This window comes from Drosophila bipectinata, chromosome XL (assembly GCF_030179905.1).
Source record: "Drosophila bipectinata strain 14024-0381.07 chromosome XL, DbipHiC1v2, whole genome shotgun sequence".
NCBI classification, from domain to species: Eukaryota; Metazoa; Arthropoda; class Insecta; order Diptera; family Drosophilidae; genus Drosophila; species Drosophila bipectinata.
Window position 1 is genome coordinate 7,997,246 of NC_091734.1, and position 24,502 is coordinate 8,021,747.

The 24,502-nt window shown below is 50.3% G+C and overlaps 3 protein-coding genes across 4 annotated transcripts; all 3 read right to left on the bottom strand.

The window, feature by feature from the left end:
- Window positions 1–4,479: 4,479 nt before the first annotated feature.
- Window positions 4,480–10,816, bottom strand: LOC108121737 (nucleolin). The gene is made up of 3 exons (XM_017236022.3): window positions 10,524–10,816; window positions 5,519–6,425; window positions 4,480–5,231 (listed from the first exon to the last, which is right to left on the bottom strand). The coding sequence occupies exons 2-3, from the start codon at window positions 6,423–6,425 to the stop codon at window positions 4,684–4,686; spliced, it is 1,455 nt and encodes a 484-aa protein (XP_017091511.2). The 5' UTR covers window positions 10,524–10,816; the 3' UTR covers window positions 4,480–4,683.
- Window positions 10,817–11,682: 866 nt separating this feature from the next.
- VhaAC39-1 (V-type proton ATPase subunit VhaAC39-1) lies at window positions 11,683–13,980 on the bottom strand. Its single transcript, XM_017236027.3, has 3 exons — window positions 13,545–13,980; window positions 12,613–13,121; window positions 11,683–12,552 (listed from the first exon to the last, which is right to left on the bottom strand). Exons 1-3 carry the CDS (start codon window positions 13,669–13,671, stop codon window positions 12,136–12,138), a joined length of 1,053 nt encoding a protein of 350 aa, XP_017091516.1. The 5' UTR covers window positions 13,672–13,980; the 3' UTR covers window positions 11,683–12,135.
- A 1,434-nt stretch (window positions 13,981–15,414) lies between these two features.
- Window positions 15,415–21,783, bottom strand: LOC108121726 (peptide transporter family 1). 2 transcript variants are annotated; one of them, XM_070278673.1, is made up of 6 exons: window positions 21,683–21,783; window positions 20,496–20,547; window positions 17,960–18,354; window positions 17,813–17,891; window positions 16,747–17,750; window positions 15,415–16,604 (listed from the first exon to the last, which is right to left on the bottom strand). In XM_070278673.1, the coding sequence occupies exons 2-6, from the start codon at window positions 20,512–20,514 to the stop codon at window positions 15,600–15,602; spliced, it is 2,502 nt and encodes an 833-aa protein (XP_070134774.1). In that variant the 5' UTR covers window positions 20,515–20,547; window positions 21,683–21,783; the 3' UTR covers window positions 15,415–15,599. The 2 variants fall into 2 exon arrangements, with proteins under 2 accessions (XP_070134774.1, XP_070134773.1); XM_070278672.1 differs by lacking the exons at window positions 20,496–20,547; window positions 21,683–21,783 and adding an exon at window positions 18,432–18,480.
- Between the last annotated feature and the right edge of the window lie 2,719 nt (window positions 21,784–24,502).

Consider the following 24,502-nt stretch of genomic DNA (forward strand, 5'->3'; position numbering starts at 1 on the left):
AGCTGTACGAACCTGCCACACTCCCGCACAATTGTACCACACAAGCCCACTAATACCCTTTTGACAATACACTTAACGGATAATGATGAGTTGCTTCTCTTCGATTTCGGTCCCCAAAAGAGAGAGACAAAAAATGAATGCATATGAGAGGGGGCGGGGGAGTGGAAGTGGGTTGGAGTGGCGTGGGTGGGGAGATAGTTCTCTCAAAAATGCAATTATTTCATTATATGGCCTGGGTTTACCTGGGAATCTGGTTATATTTTTTGAATTTTCGAAGCTGAGACAAAAGAACAAAGAAGCAGAGAAGCAACAACAATGGCGGCGGGGATGGTGATGGTGATGGCGTCGATTTTTTGCTTCCATTGTGAATTCTTCTTCTTCTTGCACTCCCTGCGGAGATAGCTAATGCCTCTCCAGAAGCGTTCGAGGGGAAGGTGATAGCGGGGTGGGGAGTTGTAACAAAACCAGGCCAAAATAACTGTAAACAGCGACCGGCCGGAGAGAACAAAGCGGAGAAATAAGCTCAAAGTTTCCACATTGTTTTGGGGCTGTGTGCACAAGAAGTAGCAGCAACAACAACAACTACCACAGGGGGGTGAGGGGGGCTCTGGGCACAGAAAGTCAACAAAAACCAAACACAAAAAACTTAAACAAATTGAAAATGAACACACAAGAACACACGAGCGTGCACGTCCACCCACTCACACACACACATAAACACAGCAATGTCCCCTCGAAATACATACACACTTATGTATGTATGTATGTGTATGTATGTGAATGGCAAACAATTGAAATATGGAAAATGCAGGCTGGGGAAATGGGATGGGAGGATGGTGGAGGGGGAACAACTCCCCTGGGAAAAGGCAATGTCATCGGTAGAGATTCCATCAGGAAACTTAGGCAAGTACTTAACCGAACTTGATCGGCAGAGGGTCCTGAAGAAGTAACGGCAAAATAAACAGGAAAAACCAACCGAATTCCAGGCGGAAGGAAGAATGGCGGTAGAGTAGCCACTGTGTGAAAAGTGAACGGAACAACGAATTGCGAATGACCTGAGAGGGAAATGACAACCCATACCACTACTACCACTGTGCCACGGTGCTCTGTTTTCAGTGTACGGCAAAAGGTAATACCTAATACTTTGTATTCTTAAGGTTATTTTAATGCATTCTAAGTAGACTTACCGTTAGTTTCCTATTGAACTTAGCCATCTAAGCTGGACCCTGATTGCTCCTCATTTTAAATACTATGCGTTAAGTTTGCACTAACTTTAATAATCTACATAATCTATTATTAGCCTGCAAGTTATTGGATTCATTTAACTATAGGTATATAGGAGTATATACATATTCTTGTACCTTAAGCTCTTTTCTTCCCCTCCAAAAGCCACTTAGGACCCAGGAGTTGCCAGGAGCTGGGCCAGGTGCAGCAGAAGCCGCTTTAAAGGGTTGCAAGGCTGCAGGGCTGCGGGACCCGGCTGGGCGTCAGCTGATAAAGGCCAGAAACAATATTGAGGGCCATAAGCCCTCCAGGCCGGAGTAATGAGATTTGAAGAACTCCGACCCAGTGCATTTTTCCCCAGGCAGGATGTGCGAGGAGGATGTTGAATGGAATCGAAGCTAAATGCCATTAAAACGGGAGGCGGCACGCCCACACGGACAGCATAACCACTTTCGGAACTTGACCCACTACTAACTTGTACTTCGAAAACGAGACTGATTATATTGCTCCACTGACCCCTGACCTCTACCGAACGGATTTCACACAACTGGCTAACTATTGACGAGTCTTAACCCTCTAGTCCTGAACCCCCTTTGACCCCACTTCCTCCACAATTCCAACAAAAAGTCAAGTTAATACTAGAAATACAAGCTTAAACGTTTACACATATATATATATATATATCTTATAGAATTATATACCCAATATTATATACATATACTACAGGATAACGAGCAAGCATATATGTACTAGCGATACAGGATACAATATACACACCCAAGTTTCAGCCTCTACCGCAAGGACTCTAAGCTAAGTTTCGAACCAAAAAACTTTGTACGAATTTCGGGCCCTGGCCAGATCTCAAGACCCCAACGTAGTCCAGGCTTACTTACTCTAAAAATTAAACGTTATTTAAGTGTGATACCCGAACGGAGGTGGATTTAGTTGTAATTAGTCATCCCAGTCCCCAGTCTTAAACCCAAATACCCACTGAAACCCATCCCAGCACTGGATCTTCCCTCCCCCCCCTTGCTCCGTTCGGATCAAATCAAAGGCTCTTAAGGCCCAAAGAGAAGCAAAATTTAAATTTAACAAGAAAGGAAAGCTAACTTCGGGCTGAGCCGAAGTTTATATACCCTTGCAGTTAAAACCGGATATATATCGCAAACATCGGATATAGTTGGCCGATCCTTATGGGAATAGGAATATATACTCCAATTTATTACAATACAAAATCTAAAAAAAGTCCCAAGCTTCTATCTTCAAAAATACGAAAGTTGATATTTCTACCAAATACCATTTCCGATCGTTCAGTTATATGGCAGCTATAGGATATAGTCGGCCGATCCTAATGAAATTTGGTAGGTTGGATCAACTGACCAAAAATAGAGTCTGTACTAAATTCCAGCTTTCTATCTTCAAAAACACGAAAGTTGGGTCATTTCCGATCGTTCAGTTATATGACAGCTATAGGATATAGTCGGCCGATCCTTATGAAATTTGGCATGTCGTAATATTTTGCCAAAAATAGCTCTCATGTGAAATTTGAACTCTCTAACTCTAAAAATACCAAAGTTATACCATTTCCGATCAATCAGTTATATGGCAGCTATAGGATATAGTCGGCCGATCCGGGCCGTTCCGACTTATATACTGCGTGCAAAGGAAAGAAGGGTGTGTGCAAAGTTTCAAGACGATAGCTTTAAAACTGAGAGACTAGTTTGCGTAGAAACAGACAGACGGACAGACGGACAGACGGACAGACGGACAGACGGACAGACGGACAGACGGACAGACGGACATGCTCATATCAACTCAGGAGGTGATCCTGATCAAGAATATATATACTTTATAGGGTCGGAGATGTCTCCTTCACTGCGTTGCACACTTTTGGACAAAATTATAATACCCTCTGCAAGGGTATAAAAAGTAGCAGAGCCCAACCACTTTTTAAAAAAAACTAACAAAATCGTTTACAAATCAAAACTTATTGTAGTCGGACTCTATATACACGCATACTATATACAACAGAGGATATACATATGTAAACCAATTTTTTTCGATGTACGTTAACCATTTATGAATGTGTATTTGTGTGTGTGTGTTACCACCACTTTATATTAAACTATAATGCATATTATTGTATAACAAAAGAAAAAAGAAAAAAAAAAACCAAGAAAATCCAATCAGGAACGAATATTTGCCATTTCCCCCCAAAAAAAAAAAATTTAAGAATTTTCCAGGCAAAGCAATTGGGTTGGCAGCAAAGGCAGAGAAGGTTCTATCGGTCGGCGGGACGGATTGGACGTCCTGCTGTACCCCCCACCCCCCCCACATTTTAGCACGTACTTAATACGTTTCTTTGGTCGATTGCGGTACAGCCATTCAATATAATTGAATGGACTATTTTATTCCAAAATAAATAAATATTTTACTCTATGTGTGTACACTTACAAGTAAAAAAAAATTAAAGCTTATATATGTATGAAACATCCATTTTAATATTGGATCTGGGGTCTGGGGCCAGGAATTTGAAAGGTCTTCTGGCAGCTAATTAAGCCTGGAACTCTGCCTGGACTCGGGGACTGGAACTAGTAGAAGCCACCATCCACACATAACTGCAACGCATAGTTTCTAATTAAAAGTTACTCCCTGCGGCAAGGGAGCCTTTCCCAGCCTCACCTTGGCCTGCCCCGGCCACCCCCTCCCCCCTTGGAATTTGACAAATGGTGCGACGCTTAATCACCCCCATCTTGGCGGATTCCGGATTCTGGATTCCGGAGTGAAAGTGGCTCCATAAATGACTAATCGAAATGCCGGAAAGCTGGAAAATGTGGCGCCCCAGAACATTAATTATTTTATTCCGCAATCCTGGACGATTCATCCGACTGGTTATTGGCCGCAAAATAAATTGGAAAACCAGGAGACGGGTAAGTCGATAGACACTCTTCTGGGTCTTGGCTGCTCCTCGTGTAGAGTCTGCGGCTTACTACTTTATGCTCTTGAAGTCGTTTTATTCGGAGGGCCAGTGGAGGGAGCCAAGTGGAGCCAGGCTCCGCCGGGTGCAGATGACACGCCCTGGAGCCCGGTTGCAAGTTGTCTACTTTTGCGGTAAGTCGGGCCATTTGCTCATGACACGTAATTATTGTGCATCAGGACATCCTGTGGCATCAGGACACCAGACATCCCAGACCGACAGGAGACCAACACAGGACTTTGTTTTCGACTTTTATTCTTCATAAAGTTAAATAAATTAAACATACAATTACGAAGCTGAACTGGAAGCGATCGAATAAATAGCAATTGCAATAAATATATGAATTTTTTCGCGGTCTTAAGCACTACGGGCGTAACTATAGCTATCCGTATCCGTTACCGTAACCGTATCCGTTTCCGGCCAGTGACGGTACACGGTATTTACACTGTTTCCCAGCATGTTGGCCAGCTCCCGCTGGCCGCTCAGTTGAAAAAATCCAGGATACCGTTGAGCAGCTCGTACGCGAATCCCGTCTCCTCGTTCGCCTCTGCGGCGGCCTTCTTCTTCTTGTTCTTTTTCGCCTTCTTCGACTTCTTGGCCTTGGGCGTGGTGGAGTCATCCGCCGCGGCGGGGGCGGGGGTCACGGCAGCGGCCACCTCCTCGGCCGCATTGGCGGCAGCAGCAGCGGGAACGGTGTCTGCGGCTGGGGTTTCTGCGGGAGCGGCAGCTGTAGCTCCCGCCTCGTCCTTGCTCTGGACGGGATCGGCCACCGGAGTCTGGGCATCCGTGGTGACCACCTCGCGGGTCTGATCAGAGGCGGGAGTAACAGCTGGCTTCTTCACCGGCTTCTCGTCCTCGTCATCGTCCAGCTCATCAAGGAGTCCAGCCAAGCTGAAGCCGCCGTAGTCGGCGTCCTCTGGTGCCTCGGCCTCGTCGTCGTCGGCGTAGTCCTCGGTGTCGTCGTCGTCATCGGTCTCGGTATCGGCATCGCTGTCGTAGTCGTCCTCATCCTCGTCGTCATCGCCGCCACCTGAAGGAGAAATATTCAGTTAAAACTAGACCTATGACAACTAGGCGTATGCGTAATATGAAGTGTTTGAATAACAGGGCGTATACGTGATTTGTTTCTTGAAAAAGGGGCTAGTTTGTAGCTAAAGATTCTTAGTGACCTTTAAATCTCTAACTTTAAATGAAAACGAAAGTTAACTAATGGTTTTAGGACCCACTAGTCGTATACGCAACATTAAGTATACGACACGTAGGCAGCATATCCCTAGACATTAAGAAATCATCATTTGTCTCTGGGAGCATACGTACCGCCAAGTCCGAAGAAGTCATCATCGTCCTCGTCATCGTCCGTGCTGGGCTTGACCGGTAGTGGCTCCGCCTCGGCCACCCGCAGTCCCTCTGGGCCGAACTTGAAGCAGGAGACGCGCAGGGAGGCCTCCACTTCTTCATCGGCGCGCAGCTCGAAAGCCAGGCATGCCTTGAAGTCTTTGGAGTCCTTGGCGCGCGACAGGCCGTACATGCGGCCGCAGAACTGGGTGTAGCCACCGGGCAGGCCCACGCAGATGGGGCGGGCGCGCTTGCTGGAGATGCGGCGGGAGGCGAGGGTGAAGTCGCCGTACTTCAAGGACACGCTCATCTCGTCGTTGCCCAGGTAGGCGATCTTGGCGCAGCCCTGTCCCGCCGGGAGCAGAGGCAGGCCGAACTTACGGCAGCAGTCACAGTGCGTCTCGGAGCACTTGCAGAACTTGCTGATGGGGTTCTCCGGCTTGGGGGTGGTGGGTGCCTTGGTCGGCTTGACGGCGGCAGCCGCGGTAGTGGCGGCGGCCGGAGCAGCAGCTGGTGCAGCAGCGGAGGCGGCTTCTGGAGCGGCTTCCGGAACAGCTGCAGCAGCTACTTCCGGTACGGCAGTCTCCACGGCGTTGGCCGTGCCCTCGGCATCACCGCTGGCGATCTCGTTGGCGCTGTCATCGATCACTGGAACGGGGTCGCTGGCCGCCGCCTCCTCCACCACATCCTCGACCTTGGGCGGCTCCGACTCGGGGGGTGCTACGTTGGGGTCGATCTCCTCGGGCGGCAGATCCAGCTGCTTGAAGTTCTCCGAGATCTTGTCGGTGCGCCGCATGACGCTCTTGGCCTCCAGCTGAAGGACGAAGGCACTGCCCACCAGGAGCAGGGCCAGCAGCAGCTGTGGGATCTGTTTCCTTGAGCCAGACATCTGCAAGGGCAAAGAGGAAGAACTTAAGAGAGTCTCTCTTAGACTTGTAAGCACAAAGCAGAGAATCAGAGAATCAGAGAACTTTTGTAATTTTGACACAGCTCCAAAAAAAAATAAGAAGAAGAGAAATGTATAATCCCATATACACATGTATATATTTTACAGGCAATACATACATATATGTATGTATGTACTATGTGTGTATATATGTATGTATGTCGCGAAAGGTATTCGAAAAGTCAACAACGCTGCCGCTTTCGAGTGGGCAGCGATTAAATTTCACCGCATTCTTCTTCCTCGTCTGGTATTTTGCAAAAGAAATGAATTTAAATAAATATTGACATAATTTCTTTCACTTCTCCTTCTTCATCTTCTTCTTTTCGTTTTCATTTGGCTTTTGGAGAGCAATAATGGAGTGGGCGCAACAGGGTGCCAGAGGGTAGGGGAGCTCGAGCTCGAGCGGGGGGAGGGGGGCATGCAAACAAATTAGGGGGAACACCATCTAGCGGCGGGCGAAAACCCAACGAAAGTGAAATCTTCCCTGCGTCTTGGGCTTCAAAAGTTATTTAATTGACGAACTGGGTTAGAGCCTCATTAGAATTCCCCCCTCCCCCACCTAGCCCCCCCCTACCAGTCGCCAAAAACAAAATTCATTCACATCTTCAAGATCCAACACGTTGGAGTTCGGTGGCAACTCGAACCAAAGTCTGCAAGGGGGAGGGGGGCCGGAGCACCGGAGGAGGAGCAGCGGTGGGAGTCACCTCTGATGGCAAAGTGAAATTTCAGCTATTGACTCATTTACCTCAAGTGCCCCCTTTTGAGGAGAGGGGAGTGTGTGGCGGAGGTAGCCCCAAGATTTCCAAATCAATTAGCGGCTCTTAACTGGAGCTCGACTGGCGGAGAAACCGTAGTGGACCGTTCATGGACCCGGCTCACTCGGTTTTGGCCTTAAACTAGAATCGTCTGCAGAGAGGGGAGTTGGCCCAAGATGAACCGTGATTTGGTGTAATGACCAGATTTGTTATTCCACCAACTGATTGTTTTCTTCGTTTTGCGTCTGTCCGCTTTCCCAAGCCATTCTGACACCGCACATTTCCTTACATCATTTCCATAATTTGGCTGGAAGTGGCGCATAATGGCCAGAAATCTCCAACCTGCTCCACCCGGGCGGGCCTGTTGCATTGTTCCACTTTCATTTTTGTATGCCCCGCCCCCTTCCTTTGGCGGTCGTTTCTTTGACGGTTGCATCGTCGAATCCGGCCGGCCGTTGCTCCATTCCACTGATGACCTTCCAGCGAACAAGCAACACCACCAACAACAACACATGGCCCAGTTGCTCGTAATGTACATAGTTGTTGTTGTTGTTGTTGTTGTGGTTAGCAGCTATTTGGCCATAGAAAGTATGCGTCCAAATACGGCCAAAGCCAAAGCATGCGTCTGTTTACAAGTCCAACTCTGAGAACGTTGGAAAAACAGTACACAGCAAGAAATGACAAGATATTGCATGTCTTGACTTATTTTTGCAATAAAGCTTATTCCAGAGAGTTTACAGTGGAAAGCACTTGCTCTTAATGGTTTTTATCCTTTGTTCTCTTTTCATTTCTCTTTTCAATCGTGATCTCTCTCGAAACGCCAACGGGATCAGTTGCTCAACTTTATCCTCTCTCTCTCTCTCTGAGATTTTTAGTCTCCCCATTTTCCTTGTTCTCCTTCGTCTCTCCTTCAGTGCTGAAAAACATCCTTTGGCAACAACATGGCGGCGCTAAACGCGTGTGTTTTAGAGTTTAAAATAGTGTTTAATTCCATAAATAAACTGCAAACTCCCAATAAATACTCTTCCCGCACGCGTACCTAGCGGATAAATCTATTAAGCAGCATTGGAAGTGCTCCATCTCGCGTGTGCAAGTGAGAAGGGTGCTCCGCTGCAAGGAGTACCGTTAACTTCCCCTGAGAGATTGGAAAATATGAACTATGTTTTGTGGCCCGGTGACCTTGTAGCTGGTTGCATTTATGGTTCCTGGTCGGGATCTGCCCATTTGATGTTTGATGCTGTTCTTGCTCCACTAAAGGAATTCGCCCCCGCCTACGCCATCTACCACCAACGCACCTGCATTCCCCGTTATGGTTTTCCAGCCCGGAAATTTCACCGGACCGGGTCGAAAAAAAATTCCAGTCGGTAGCCGGGGACGGGGACGGGGGCCGGGGGCCAGACTTCATTTGCATTTCGTCGCATTTTGGATTTGGAAACGGGGCCGGAAAAGGGCCAGCTAGGTGTATTATGGAGCTTGGAGAAAGAGTGGGCCCGATGACACGACGTGAGATGTCCACGTGTGAGTATTTCTTGTTTTTTGTTTCTGTTTTTTTTTTTTTTGGGTGTTTGTTTTTGTGCTGTTTTCGCTTCTTGTTTGTTTTGCTCGACCAGACCCAAACCCAAACCCCGAGCTAGGCCAGAGCCAGAGCAGACCGGACCAGGCATTTTCGAATTTTGTCAATAAATTATAACGGTTGTGAAAAGTTATTAGCATTAATTAATTGCCGATCGCATAGGAAAATAGAAAGTGAGTCGGCCGGCAAACAATAGCTTCCAAAAATATATATGTGCCCGCATCGGAAATTATCGTAACACTCTGCTGCTCACAATCTGGTCATCGAAATCGAAATCCGAATCCGAATCGGAGTCCAAGTCCGAATCGAACTGTTAATTAATGCGGTGGGCAGCGAAAGTGTTGACCCGATCGGATCGATCGATTATGGATCTCGTCTGAGATTTCGCCCATTAATATAATACTCCATGGCAGAGGCCTTGGCCGTCGTGGGGGGCTTCTAAGCGTCCGCGTTATGCTGATTACGAAACCAGCCCGCCTCGATTATGCTAAGCAGTTTGTCCGACTTTTTCCCCAAAAACATCCTTCAAACCAGCGGGTGCGGTGTAGCTCGGTTTATATAACCCGAAAGCCCACCACAAAATTTGCATAATTTTTTTTTTGTTTTTGGTTTTTGAAGATTTTTTCTGGTTGATTTTGTCCCAGCTCAAGCTTTCTTCTGGCCTTCTGGTGTGGGTGAAATCGACGCATCAGTGTTACCATAATAACCGGGTGGCCGGGCCAAGAGACCCATGCCAAAATTAAGGTTAAGTTCTTTAATGCAGCCTACGGTGACGGGTGAAATTTTTCCATGAATTTGGAATAGAGGGGGAAAACGGGGAACGATTGTATTTCCGGTCAAGGCTGACCCAATGGACCAGAAAATTGGCCCACTGCTGCTGGTGACCAACTAGCTCCAGTGGCTAGAGGAATTAGCTGGGAAGTTACGACCTTTTGGATGGAGAGCCTACCATTAGCCGCCATTAGCCTGGTGGCTCCGGCCATCAATTAGCCACCTGAACCACCCGAAACCAGTGCCACTTTCCAGGCCCGAGTCTTCAGTCTTCAGTCTTCAGTCTTCGGTGTTCGGTCTTCGGATGGTGGCTAGTAGAAAGTAAAACGAAGAACGAAATCGCTTGACGCGTTTCTTTTGTTTTTTTTTTTTTTTTTTTTTTGCCAAATTCAAATAAATTAATGACAAGGAAAAGAAGAACCCGCCACACTCCCAGTCCCAGACGAAGTCCAAGACACAACCGCCTCGACGTAGATGGAGATCTTGAGAGCCGGGCGCCGGGGAAGGGAAGGGGTGGGTGGCAACACCTTAGCCAGTGAGTCGGAGCCAAACTGGTTGACACAATTTCACGGCGACTTTTACGTGCAATTGCTTCGGTCTCGGTCTTGGTCTTGGTCTTGGTCTTGGCTTCGGTTTTGGCCTGGCCTATAGCTGAAGATGAGGCTACTTTGGCTGTGGATTTCCCAGCACTACAAGAAACTCCAAGTCAGGAGTGGAAGAGTCCCAAGAACGCAAGACAATAAGCCATCGATTGCTTCTCTCAGTGTGGCAGTGCCCGGAGTGCCACTTTAGTCATCGTTATTGGCCCAGTTAAGCACCGCGTTCTGCCACTGTCTGGCGACTACCGCGTTTCACCTGCCAGAATCAGAAGGCCCACCACTCCCACACAACCAATTACCAGCAATCCTCACTCTTATGGCCAGAAAGTCCATAATTCTTTACCTTGCACGTGTGATATCCTTGTGTCCTCCGGTGCTGGTTCTGGTGCTGTTGCAACCACAGTGGGTGGGGTGGTCGATTGGGGGGTAAATGCACTCAAAACACAAACAAAAAAAATAAAAGAAGAAGGTCCTATGGTTCTCCGGAACGATGTACGATGTAGGCTTAGGCCCAAAGAAAAAAAAAAATTGGCGCGCGATTTAGGACTTTGGTGGTGGACTTGAATCGGGAGCGTTTTTAAAGACTGAACTCTACGCTCGGAGACGCGGAACTCGACTGCCCAGAGTTGGGGCCACCGAGCCGAGTTATGGGCGATTCCATTCCCCCACCTGGCCCGCGATCCGGCCAGCTGATCGAACCACCAGCCAGCCGCTTTCTTTTCGCATCGAACGTGTTGGCTGTTGGCTGCTCTCAGGTGGTTTGCTGCCACCTGCTGCACGTTGGCCAGGTTAACGGTAACGGTATGGTCCAAACTGCGGTATGGCATGTCGGTTGTATGGAGTGATGCAGGCACGTAGCACCCCCCTCTGGCTGCCAATTAACCCACGTCACTGGCTTCCTCTTCCTCGGGTCGGGGGTTTTTTCTGTCATGTTTGGTGGGCTCTTTCTGGTACTCCTTTGTCTAGGCCGGGGGATGACTAAGCACCGGGCAGGGCAGTGTACACCACACCCTAAGCTATAGCCTTGAGGTGGCCAAGGAACCTGGAACCTACTACAAGACAAAGGTGCAGTCCAGTGGGCTCGCAGACCTCATTAGTCATCAGAAGACTAAGCGGAAGAAACAGAGACAAGGTGCAGGGATTCAGTGCATCTATAGCTCAAGTATTGGGCTAGATTGAGGCTCTGATTAGGATCAGTAGTGACTAAGGGCTATAGAGTATCTTACGACACGCCCTAGACATTCCTAAGAGCTGTTTTTATCATGTTTTTTAGTATCAATAGTTAGTTAATAGCTTTCTACCGCAACAGACTTGCTATTTGCTTTCGATATCCGAAAACCCGCTCGACACCGACTCTAGTTTTTATATAACTCCCGAGACCAGTAACCAGAGACCAGCGACCAGAGTGGACTGGGTTATGCAAACGCCAGCAAGAAAGTTAGTCGATGGCCTAGTGCCTCCAAAGCCATTAATTCTGTGGCCAGACCAGAGAGAACCACACGTTTAAGGGAATGTTTGAAAACATGTTTTAATAATTGATTTATCATTCACATATGTATGTATAGGTTTGTTTATGTATGCATTTCTATATAGTAGTTAACATATGGTGCTGGCGCCCTCCTCCTTCCAATTCCACTCTACAATTTCAACTGTTTCCCGATCCGTTCGGCAATAATACATATGTACACGTCGGGGCACGGTATCCCCCCTTGATACAGTATACATTAATAGATCTAGGATTAGACCGGGACCGACATAATACTCGCACAACAAAACTACATACATACATACTTCCAGAGACAGTAGCCGTAATATAATATACATTAAAAAATTGCATAACAAGGGTGGTAGGTGGTGGGTGGGGGGGTGTACGAACAAAAAAAAAACATACGCAATTACGAAGGTAGGACGTAAAAAAAAATATGGTAAACATTATAACATTATATTTGGGCCGCTTAGAAGATGGGTATGTAGTTGTCGATCTTGGCCCGGTGCTTCTGAGCGACGCACTCGGCGATCCAGACAATGTTGCGGCACTCCTGCTCCTTGAGCTTGAGGTACGCGTAGAAGACACCGAAGTGGAACTGCTGCAAGAAGGCGTACACGTTCAGCTTGACCTCGTGCTCGAAGAACTTGTCCTCCAGCGTCTTGTCGCCCGGATTGTTGCCGGAGCCGTCGAAGAGGGCGGCATACTCCGCATAGTACTCGGCCACGGTCTTCACCTGCTCGTAGTCGTCGGCGCGGGCCAGGGCGGCCAAACCGTCGGGATACATCTTGCCGCAGTTGGGGTAGAGCTTGGCGCGGTCGTCCTTGGACAGCTCGGTGCCGAACGAGTTGATGGTAATGATGATGGCGCGACGATCAGCCTCGAACTGAAAGTAAGAAGAAGGTCAGATACGGTAACGCAGGACCAAAGACCAATAAATACTCACGGCAAGGATTTCGCACATAACATCGGCGGTGGCACCACCCATATTCTTGCAGAAATTGTAGAAGGCCTCCAGGTATGCCTTGTAGAGGGTGTTACGAATGATCTCGATGTTCATCTCGTCCAGATCCTGCTCGGAGATGCAGTCAACGAAGAACGGAGCCAGCGGCGTGTCCACCAGCACGGCGTTGTACAGCTCAGCGGGCGTGGAGGCGACATGGATGGCCTCCATCTGCTCGAAGCTGCCCAGGGGGTGGCACTTGGGGATCAGCTCCGAGATGGGACGCTGGTGCAGGGTGCCGGTGATCAGCAGAATGATGTTGTCGATCATGTACCCGTAGGTGATGAAGTCCAGGAAGTTGGACAGCGGCTCGACGGCATGGTTGCGCATGTGCTGGAACTCGATCACCAGCTTCTCGCGCAGCTTGTCGTCGATCACCGACACGGAGAGCGGCGAGGGCTCGTTGGCCAGGAAGCTGCCGTAGTCGGTGCCCTGCAGGTGCAGCTTGAGATCTGGAAAGGAAGAGAGTATCCGGAGGCATTCCCGGAAAGTTGTCAGCAAACATCACAAGACAAGCTTACACACACACAGACACACACATAGAGAGAGAAGAGAGGCGGAGTAGTAGCGCCACCATGTACGTACGAATCCGCCTCTCACACACACTAGCACCAGCGTAAGCGCTGTTATCGCTGGTCATGTGATTAGCAAAGAGAGCGGCCAACTCGGCTCTTTTCTGGCCAGATCTGGCTGGAGTTTTATGTGGGCCAAGTTCTGGATAGTATCTATTATATATTAGATACATCTGCCTGGTAGAATGGCAACTGGACCAGACCTTGGGGCAGGGGTTCTAGTGGGTGTAGGGTGTGGGGTGAGGAGAATCCGCCTCACGGGGCCTGGGCCTGGGCCTGGACCCTGAGATATACACAACTCACCCTCCAAGGTCTCGCACTGAACCAGATTCAGGTAGTCAGCCTGCTTGAGGATTCCGCACTTGAAGCCACGGCACAGGCCCTCCAGATAGCCGTTGTCGATGTTGAACATGAATCCCGAGCTGTTCATCTTGCAATTGGTTACTCTCAGCTACTGAACCAGCGTTGAATGGATGATGACTGATGACTGGGGCACTGGCACACAGACGGGCACTCGGCTGGCACACAAAAACACAGACTGGCTGGCGTGGAAGCGCAAAAGAAAAACAGCAGAATCGCCTGGGCAGAGTTCCTTCGGCTGTGCCTTTGTTAGCTGTGGTGGGCGAAAAGGCGTGGAGTCTTCCAGTCCAAACGGGGCGAGTTTTCAAGTGAAAATTCCAACTTTTTTCTCTATCGATCGAGTCATATGATTTCCACGGTTCTTCTTCTTGCTTTTAGTGTTTCAAAACGGCCAATTAATCGATATGTTTCTCCTCTAAAATACCAGCTGGATTTTAGTATTTTTTTTTCTTACAGTGGGCCTCTCTGTTTACCAACACTAAACTGATAACAGCGCCCTAACAGACTGTTATCCATGGTATGGCAACACTAAAGCTTATTTCAGGGTGAAGTTTTTAAATTTAAAAATTAAAACCCCTTTTTGGTGGATAATGCATTTAATAGAGTAATTATATAGCTGGGTACATTTATAAGGATTGGTTTGGTAATTGGAGCGCCCATCAATAGCTCCTGAAACTGGCACAGTCACTCCACTGCTCCTGTGCCAGCTGCCGTATCCGTTTCCGCTCGCGTTCCTCCTCCAGTTCCCGCAGCCTCTCCCTCAACCGCTCGGCGTAGGCCGCCTCCTCGTCGTAGGGGATATAGTAGAAGGCAATCACCATGAAGACCAGCATGTCCACAAACATCAGCCCGGCGAAGAGGAAGAACTCGCTGGCCTGAGAGTCGAAGAACTTGGCCTCCGCCACCACCACCACGATGACGTTGCCGAAGGCCACCGTCAGGAGCCAGCAGGCCTGTAGGACACTCTTCATGCTGGGCGGGGACTGCGAGTAGGAGAACTCCAGGCCTGTCACTGAGAACATCACCTCCCCGAGGGTCATCACCACGTACTGGGGGACCAGCCAGAGCATGCTCATCGAGTTCGGGGGCGTCACTTCCAGCAGCTCGGACACGAAGCCTTCGGAGCGGCTCTGGCCGATTGCCAGGACGTAGACCCCGCCGGCCCGCAGCTCCACCGTGGCCAGCGGGTGCTCCGCCACCTGGACATTGTAGAAACCCGTGGGGAGCTCGTAGAGGTCGTGGTTGCGGGCGGGCAGGTCGAGGGCAACGCTGCCGGACGGCTCTTCCGACCACACCACGCGGGTGGTGGCCAGCAGGTTGGCCAGGGTGCGGACCAGGGCCCTGGAACGGTTGGACTTCTGCACGTCGTCCTCGTACCAGTACTTGGAGATGGTGTGGGCGGGGCGCAGGAAGAGGCTGTGGGCGGTGGCCTCGTACAGCTGCTGGGTGCCGCCCTCCAAATCCTGGCAACCTGCAGTACAGAATTCTTAAGGATTCCCGAGCTGGAATCTCTGGATATGGCCTATCACCTACCTTCGGTCAGGCTCTCCACCGTGTAGGTGAGCGTGAAGATGCCCTCGGGTCCTGTGGCCACACTGCCCGAGGAGTAGAAGTCCAGGCCCCGCAGCGTGAAGCTCTCCCGGGCGCCCAGGTTGGTGCTGAAGCGGTACTCGCACTCGGGGATGCCGCTGAAGACACGCAGCTGGGTGTACCCGCCCGAGGCTATTACGGGGTAGGTGTCCTAGAAGAAGGGGGATCTCAGACGAGGGACACAGGGGACAGGACACACAAACATAGCAGGGCAGCAGGTGTATATCGGTAGGTTTCTTTTATTAGGTTAACATTTGGTGGATGCCTGGTCAGGTGCAACAACGGGGCATCCCTGAGCAGCCAAGCTCGGGGCTGGACAAGGACCACTAGGACTACGCACACACACACGTCTACGGTAGAAATACAAATACAAATACATATAATACACAGCGCGGGGCGCTACTCGGTCTACTCGTCCTTGCCGATGTCCTTGCCCTTGTTCTCGATGCCGCTGTCGAGGGGGGCGGGCGTCGCGGACGGCTCGGTCGATCCCGTCAGCGGCAACGTCTCGTCCTCGTCCTTGATGGGATTGTTGGGCTGGTAGCGGTACGCCATGAACATGAAGATCAGCATGTCGACGAACATGAGGCCGGCGAAGAGGAAGAACTCGTCCGCCTGGGAGTCGAAGAGGGCCGCCTCCGCGATGATGACCACGATAACGTTGCCGAAGGCCACCGTCAGGAGCCAGCAAGCCTGCAGGACACTCTTCATGCTGGGCGGTGCCTGGGCGTAGGAGAACTCCAGTCCGGTCACCGAGAACATCACCTCGCCGAGGGTCATCACCACGTACTGGGGGATCAGCCACAGGATGCTCATCGAGTTGCGCTCGGTGATCTCCAGCAGCTTGAAGGCGTATCTACCGCTGGCTTCCTTCCACAGCATCAGCGTGTACACTCCGCCGGTGTGGACGTGCAGGGTGGTGACCACAATTTCGTTCACAATGATGGTGTAGTCGCCGGAGTTCATCCGGGTGAGCAGCGTCTCGTTGGCCAGCTTGTTGTAGGCCTCCTCGCCCTTGTTGCTGAGCCACACGACCCTCTCGGTGGGCGGAATGTTGGCCAGCACCCGGATCAGTGGATAGCTTTCGCTGGGCTTGTCCACAAAGTCGGCCTCCCAGAAGGGATCGGCGGTAGCGTTCTGCGGGTTGAGGAAGAGCGACCAGGCGGTCTTCTGGGTCAGCTCCTTGACGGGCTGGGCGTTGTAGGAAGTGCAGTCAGGATTTGTGGTCGTCAGCGCATAGTCGAGGTTGAAGGAGTTGCCCACGTAGAGGTCCTTGATGGTGTGGACGTCCGTTGCGTTCACCACGAAGCTCTGCGCCCCCTCCAGATTGGAGGTGAAGGTGTAGTCGCAGGGCTGGGTGTTGAAGACGCGCAGCTGGACATACTGGCTGGTGGGCAGGTCGGGATAGGTTTTCTGGAGCAGGGGATCGGGCGTGCAACGAGAATTCGAGAAAGAGAAGGAGAGAGTGTGTGAGCGAAAGCGAGGCAGGTGCAGGTGCAGGTGCTGGTGCTAGAGCCGGTGCAGACACACAGGGTAGGTTGGACTAACTACTCACCTCCAGGTTCAGCTCAACCACGCCGGAGATTATGAAGGCGATGCCGGCCAAGATGCCGCCCATGGTGAGCTTCTGCAGTGGCCGCCGGATGCCGACCAGGCGAAGGGCGGGATAGAAGGCCACGTCGTACAGCGGGATGAAGAGCAGGATGAGCAGAGGGTTGAGCACTTGCAGCTGGTCGGGCTTGATGTTCCAGGAGCCCATGTCGCCGTCCATCCGGGTGGCCTGGAAGGTCCAGCGGGAGCCCTGCTGGTCGAACAGTGCCCAGAAGACGGGCAGGGGCAGGTACAGGAAGAGGACTCGCATCAGCACCTTGACGTCATCGATCAGCTGGCGGTCGTACTTGACGTCCGCGTAGTCCAGCCAGTGGGGGCGCGGATTGGTCTTCTTCTCCTTGCACTTGGTGGTCAGGGCGGTCCAGATGGCGCTGCTCACCAGGACGACCATGTTGCCGGCCGGCGGCTTGATCTTGTACAGGGAGCGGCCCAGCACGAAGATCACCACGGATACGACCATCAGTACGGCGGGGACGCCGAAGGCCAGGGGATAGCAGTTGATGTCATCGAAGCAGGACACGTCCTCGCGCAGAATGGGCGTCACCGTGGTGGAGATCAGCGACCCGGAGTTGATGGCGAAGTAGAAGAGCGAGAAGAACGAGGTGATCTGCTTGACCTGCTCCGGCACCTTGAACTGATCCCCGCCGAAGGCGGCGACACAGGGCTTTATGCCGCCGGAGCCGAGGGCTATCAGGGCCAGGCCCAGCATGGTGAACGTCTCCATGGGCAGGTTGAGGGGTCCGATGGCGCCGAGGGTCAGCAGCACCGAGCCGCAGATGTAGACCAGCGATAGGTACAGAATCGTCTTGAACTTGCCCAGCCAGGAGTCGGATATGATGGCGCCGAAGACGCACAGGAAGTACACAAACATGGTAAAGACGTGGAAGGTGACGGTGGCGGCGTCGTCGGAGTAGTGCAGGGCGCGGCTCAGGTACAGGACCAAAACAGCTAAGGGGGTGTGGACAGAGGCATTAGCTCCTAGGTTCTGGTTCTGGTTGAGGATCACTTACTTCTCATTCCGTAGTAGTTGAAGCGCTCGCAGAACTCGTTGCTGATGATGAAGAACACGGACTTCGGGTACGGCAGTTTCTGGAGGATTGGCGGAGGACGTGGATTAGTGTGGACTCGGAGCATGCCTCGGAGCATGGTAAACTCACCTTCTGCTGACCCTCCGCCTCGGACACGTTCTTAAAGTCACTCGGCTGCACCAGTTCCTTTCCATTCGCATCGGGATCGGGCTTCGGCTCCTTGCCGTTGACCTCAGGGAGCTTCCTGTCCGCCTTGCCATTGGCCGGCTCCTCAGAAGACAGGGCCACAGGCGCTGCCTCCGCCTGAGGCTCCGGGACAACAGGCACGGGAGTTGGGTCATCACTTGGTCCGGGCTGGGAGTCCGGGATCACAGCTGCCGTGGGAGTGATCTCCGCCACTGGAGCCTGGGGCTCCGGGTCAACCGGCACTGGAGTTGGGTCATCACTGGGTCCGGGCTGGGAGTCCGGGATTACAGCTGCCGTAGGAGTGAACTCCGTCACGGGCTCAGCCGCTGGCTGTATTTCTGGAGAGGAGAGAAGACACCAGGTTAGATATTATATCGCTGGCCAAGGATTAGGTTTCTCGTAGATTAGGGCCCACCGAGGAGCGGAACCTGCTCTGCTGGGCGTTCCATTGCGTCTGGCCGGAGGCGAGATCGCGAGCCCCTAGATCATCCCCGAGGCATTTCATCAGAACGGCTAAGAAGCGGAAAGTCTTGGGCCTCTGAGATTTGTGGCCTTGTGCTTGACACCTTCGTGGCAGATAAGGTGGGGCTGAGCTGCTCTATATTTGGCCAGCCTTCACCCGCGGGCGTGTGAATTCTCGGGCGGGGCATAAATCTCGGTGCATTACGGACGACGGTCTGATAAACCAACTGGCGTTTATGGGCGGAGGCTGCCCAACATGGCGAGCTTTCCTCGCCCATTCCAAATGGTCATCCAGTCCATGTCCAGCCCGAGCCCATCCCAGCCATGGTCATGGCCATGTTGGGCGCCGGCTGACGGAAATGGAAGGCTGTCTCTGGAACTGGATTTGATTGATGGACCAGGAAGAGGACGCTTGACGCTTGACGGGTGACGGGCTGTCGGTGCGTCATGCTGGAGGGACGCTCTAGTTCCTCGGGGTTAATCCATTGATGGCTTATCAGACTTTATGGCGGCCATCACAAGCCACCATAAACCCCACGCCCCTTCTCCAGACTAGCTCCATTAGCATGGCGGAGGGTTATGTTATCTGAAGCACGAGGGTACAGCAGTGACCCGCTGCGGTGGCCGCTTTGAAGTCCGGCTAGACCTCCACCTCAAGTAGCCGATCATAAAAGCACTTGGGATCTGTGTCAATGTCGTGAATGGGTTAGTGATCGTTAAGGGCGATCCTCCTCCCTCCGTCCAGCCATGGACGTGCCAGTGCCTACGTGCTCCAACTCCCAAAGCCCATGACGCAACTCCCACGCTACTGTCGCTCGAATCGCTTGTAAATCGGTCCGGCCTGCCCATCCCGATCCCCAGATAATCGCCGTGCCTAAAAGTAGATCCTTATCCGGTCTATATCCGTCTGGCCAACTGATTTACAAGCGATTAGCCATCGGGAGCGGGCAGCAGAGCCCCTCGTTGACACGTCGTCGAGTGTTTATTGTCGTTGCCAGGCTTTATGGCTCTCCGGCGCTGGCTGATGGGGCTGATAAGGGGCGACTGATGGCCAAAACAGAGAGGCGTCCCAGTTTTTAATTACAAGTGTCGGAGGAGACACACAGAGCAATCTGTTAGATACCGATACCGAGATACCGATACAAGAATATTCGGTAGCGAAGCTTTGATTGCCGGAGTACAGAGTACCCATGGGTATGGCTTGTGGCCCGGGGCAGGTAGAGATATCGGTTCGGTTCTGCCTCGAAAACTGACTAACTGATTGATGAATGAATGCCTTTCGCATTTCTCACTAATTGCAACTGACTGGAAGTACACTTCCAGTGGTCGTGGGAGGGGGAATACCGAAATCCCCATCTCCCCCCAACAAAGCGAGTATGCAAATGAGCCGAGGCTAGGCCTTAGTTGAGGCCTTAGTTGACATTGAAGTGCAACTCACACCGAGAGAAATCACAGCTCGGATGTCAGACTAGTTGGCTTTAAACGATATACCCTTTTTTTTCAGTGCATAAACGGAAAGTGGTGGGAGGCCGCACCATGAATTTTAAATATTGGCAAGGTCTCCGAGTCTTGCCCAAGAGGTGAGACTGCCACTCGATGGCGCTTATCAGGGCGATTAGATTTGGGGCCCGGAGGAAGATTACCCGATGGTACCTCCCAGGTATGGATGGCTAATCTTTACGACACCGCCAGGCGGGTTACCTCACGGCCTATATTTCTCTGATACGGGGCAAGGTCTGAAGAGTCTTCCCAGTCCGCGCCCATAAATCAACCAACACTTTCGCCCCGGGGACTTTTCTTCCTGGCTGGGATTAGGGTTCTTCCCTTAGAGTTTATCACTTGGAGGAGGAGTGCGTCACTTCCATTCCATTCGGAATGAGACCCTGCCCCAAAGTGCAACTCATTCGGCACTCGAGATACTGTGAGGCAATCGAAGGCGGTGTCACAAGACCTGGTTCAGTGATCTGGGGTAATAACTATAGCTGTTAATTATATATAGTTATAAGTATAGCAATACCGTTGTCTTTATCCGTCATTTTGGGGCTCCGGTTCACATCCGTGGCGCGACACTTGAAATCGAAGAGAAATTTATTATTTAATTGGATGTCAGAGGGTTGCATAAACGTTTATATATTTTTTTATTTTTTAGCTTTTTTTTAGCTTTTAGGTATGTGTTTTTAATTGCTTTTTTTTGTTAAACAATTGAGCCGAAAACAAAAAAAAAGCAATCTGGGCTTCAGGGGTTCAGTTGGCCCGGTCAAGAGCCCAGGTGATGGCTTTTGTTTTCTCTTTTTATACCCTTGCAGAGGGTATTATAATTTTGTCCAAAAGTGTGCAACGCAGTGAAGGAGACATCTCCGACCCTATAAAGTATATATATTCTTGATCAGGATCACCTCCTGAGTTGATATGAGCATGTCCGTCTGTCCGTCTGTCCGTCTGTCCGTCTGTCCGTCTGTCCGTCTGTCTGTCTGTCTGTCCGTTTCTACGCGAACTAGTCTCTCAGTTTTAAAGCTATCGACTTGAAACTTTGCACACACCCTTCTTTCCTTTGCACGCAGTATATAAGTCGGAACGACCGGGATCGGTCGACTATATCCTATAGCTGCCATATAACTGATTGATCGGAAATGGTATAACTTTGGTGTTTTTAAAGTTAGAAAGTTCTAATTTAACATGAGAGCTATTTTTGGCAAAACAATACGACGTGCCAAATTTCATAAGGATCGGCCGACTATATCCTATAGCTGTCATATAACTGAACGATCGGAAATGACCCAACTTTCGTGTTTTTGAAGATAGAATGCTGGAATTCCATACAGATTCTATTTTTGGTCAGTTGATCCAACCTACCAAATTTCATAAGGATCGGCCGACTATATCTTATAGCTGCCATATAACTGAACGATCAGAAATGGTATTTGGTGTTTAGTAAAAATAACAACTTTGTTTTTTTTGACGATAGAAGCTTGGGACTTTTTTTTAGATTTTGTAATTTAATTAATTGGTTTTATTATAATGTAATCATAAGGATCGGCCAACTAAATCCGATGTTTGCGATATATATCCGGTTTTAACTGCAAGGGTATATCAACTTCGGCTCCGCCCGAAGTTAGCTTTCCTTTCTTGTTTTTGGCTCCGACTGTCAGTTCGTTCCTCTCGTAACAACAACAATTACAATTAAAATAACAACAACACACTCACATTAAAACATTAAACTGCAACCAAAAAAAAAAACACAAACACGACGGTATCGACGGTATCGGGAGTCCGCTTCTGGTTCTTGGATGCCGATTGCGCTTTTCAAGTCCGTACCCGGCGATCGACAGCCTCAGACTGAAGTCGATTGAGCGAAGTGGCTTTGCCAAGAAGCCCCGCGCCGCCGATGGTTTCTCCCAGCCGTAACGCTCCGGGCCAACTCGGCTCTGCCGCTGTCGCGATCGCTGCGACTGCGCGCGTGCTGCTGCAGAGGATGACTAAGGTACGGGTATGGGTATGGGTACGGGTACCAGGGCGATAAGGGATAAGCGATACGGGCGATAAGCCTAATCGCCATGTTATCGACAGCCGGCTGCCAAGTATTTACGGCCGGTGTTTGCTTACCCACCGACCAAGTGCTCTTGCCTGTTTGCGTTGCCGTTATTTATGGCCCAACATCCATCCACCCACCCCACGCCCCACCACCCCAGTACCCAGGTCGCCATCTTTTGGCATGATTAGTGGCTGCTCCACCCAGTGATCCTCCACTCTACTCTAACCAATAATTAGATGCCTCTCCTCCAGATGCCCTCTGAATCTGCCACGCTCCGTCTGCCATTGACTAGTAGGATCGCCTAGTCACTAACTAAATATTTTCGCCACTACCGGGCTTATCTTAGTGCATTACTTGCAGATCTCCGGCCGGTGGTCGTAATTCAGGGATCCGTAAGTGTCTCGAAAGTGAATGAAATCGATTGATAAAAGCCTCGGGGTGGGTGGTGGGGTGGCTTATACCGATAACCTTTACTACCACAAGGTATTTCCCATTCAAGACCCAGCACCCAGCTCCCATAAACGTTGGAGCTCTTTTAAGCCCCAAATGATTGGCAATATTCGGCCATAAAAGTGCTCCAAAGATGGGTGCTCGCAACCCTAATGAGCACCACTCGAGAACGGGGCGAGATTAGGGTCCGGTCCAGTTTTGGGGCCGGGTTGGGGCTACTTGAGGCCACCGCCACCTCGAAGCCCTTTAGTCCTTAGCCCCACGATCCTGCCCGATTGGCAGATCTAATCGCAAGAGGCATTAGTTTATGGATTAGTTTATGGAGCCTAGTATTTACGAGCGCCTATCATTATAACCATGCCCAGAGAAACAAGTATAAACATCTATTGGCCATAGCCCCATACTAGCCCCGATAGCCGGATGGCTGATAACAGGCGGGGGCTTTGTTGTTGTCATCAGTGTTACTATTATTGTTATTGTTGACCATTATTGGCTGGGCGATAAGTGAAACTTTTTGTTTTCCCGATTCGATTGGCTTTCGGCCCCGGCCAGATTGCACGCTCCAGTGTCTCCAGTGTCTGGTGCTAGATCCAATCCAATCCTCGGTCCGATCCGATCCGATCGGTTGAGTAACACTTCAATTAAAGCCATCAAGACTGTGTCGGCGATTGCGGGTTTGCGTGTCCGTGGATCATGGATAGCTATCTACGACCCGGAGGAATGCGGCTCTCACACAGGCTCTATAGTGCATACTATAGCTTCGTAATTGGCCACATGCTTTCCGACACCATTCCCGATAGTTGCTCCATTCTGATCAAGATCTTATCGATCAGGCCCAGTCACTCAGTCCAGATTAGATCGGACCCATCTTCGGCACGTGCTTGGCTGCACCTTGCGCCCGATTGGGTAACCCCTGGCTGCAAAGGTGGCGAATCATGTCCCTCGCCTCCGTATCAACCGATCGATTGCCTAGGGTCGAGTGGCTCAAGTGGGTGAGATAAGACCCTTCATAGCCGATATCGGGCCTGATAGCGCCAAGCACCTCTCCAATAAGCCATTGTTCCCCTCACAAAGGGAGGATTAAGGCCACTTGGGTTTTATTTGGGAATAAAAGGGAGACTATAAACGGCCTTGGAAATCGGGGATTTGCTATCAGTACCCCTAGGAAAAATCCGAAAAATGTTAAAATCGAATTTAGGAAAAGTCTGGTATGAGGGAATGAGCTACTCGATGTCCTTATATCAGAAAGGTATACCCTTTCCCGATCGGATAACAATTACGGGAATTATGACCATCGGAAGGGCGAGAAATCGGGATCGTCGGAAATTGAGGATTTTCAAGGGGTACCCCTTGGAAAAATTCGAAAAATTTTAAAATCGAATTTAGGAAAAGTCTGGTATGAGGGAATGAGCTACTCGATGTCCTTGTATCGGAAAGGTATACCCTTCCCCGATCGGATAACAATTACGGGAATTATGACCATCGGAAGGGCGAGAAATCGGGATCGTCGGAAATTGAGGATTTTCAAGGGGTACCCCTAGGAAAAATTCGAAAAATTTAAAAATCGAATTTAGGAAAAGTCTGGTATGAGGGAATGAGCTCCTTGATGTCCTTATATCAGAAAGGTATACCCTTTCCCGATCGGATAACAATTACGGGAATTATGACCATCGGAAGGGCGAGAAATCGGGATCGTCGGAAATTGAGGATTTTCAAGGGGTACCCCTAGGAAAAATTCGAAAAATTTAAAAATCGAATTTAGGAAAAGTCTGGTATGAGGGAATGAGCTCCTTGATGTCCTTATATCAGAAAGGTATACCCTTTCCCGATCGGATAACAATTACGGGAATTATGACCATCGGAAGGGCGAGAAATCGGGATCGTCGGAAATTGAGAATTTTCAAGGGGTACCCCTAGGAAAAATTCGAAAAATTTAAAAATCGAATTTAGGAAAAGTCTGGTATGAGAGAATGAGCTTCTCGATGTCCTTGTATCGGAAAGGTATACCCTTCCCCGATCGGATAACAATTACGGGAATTATG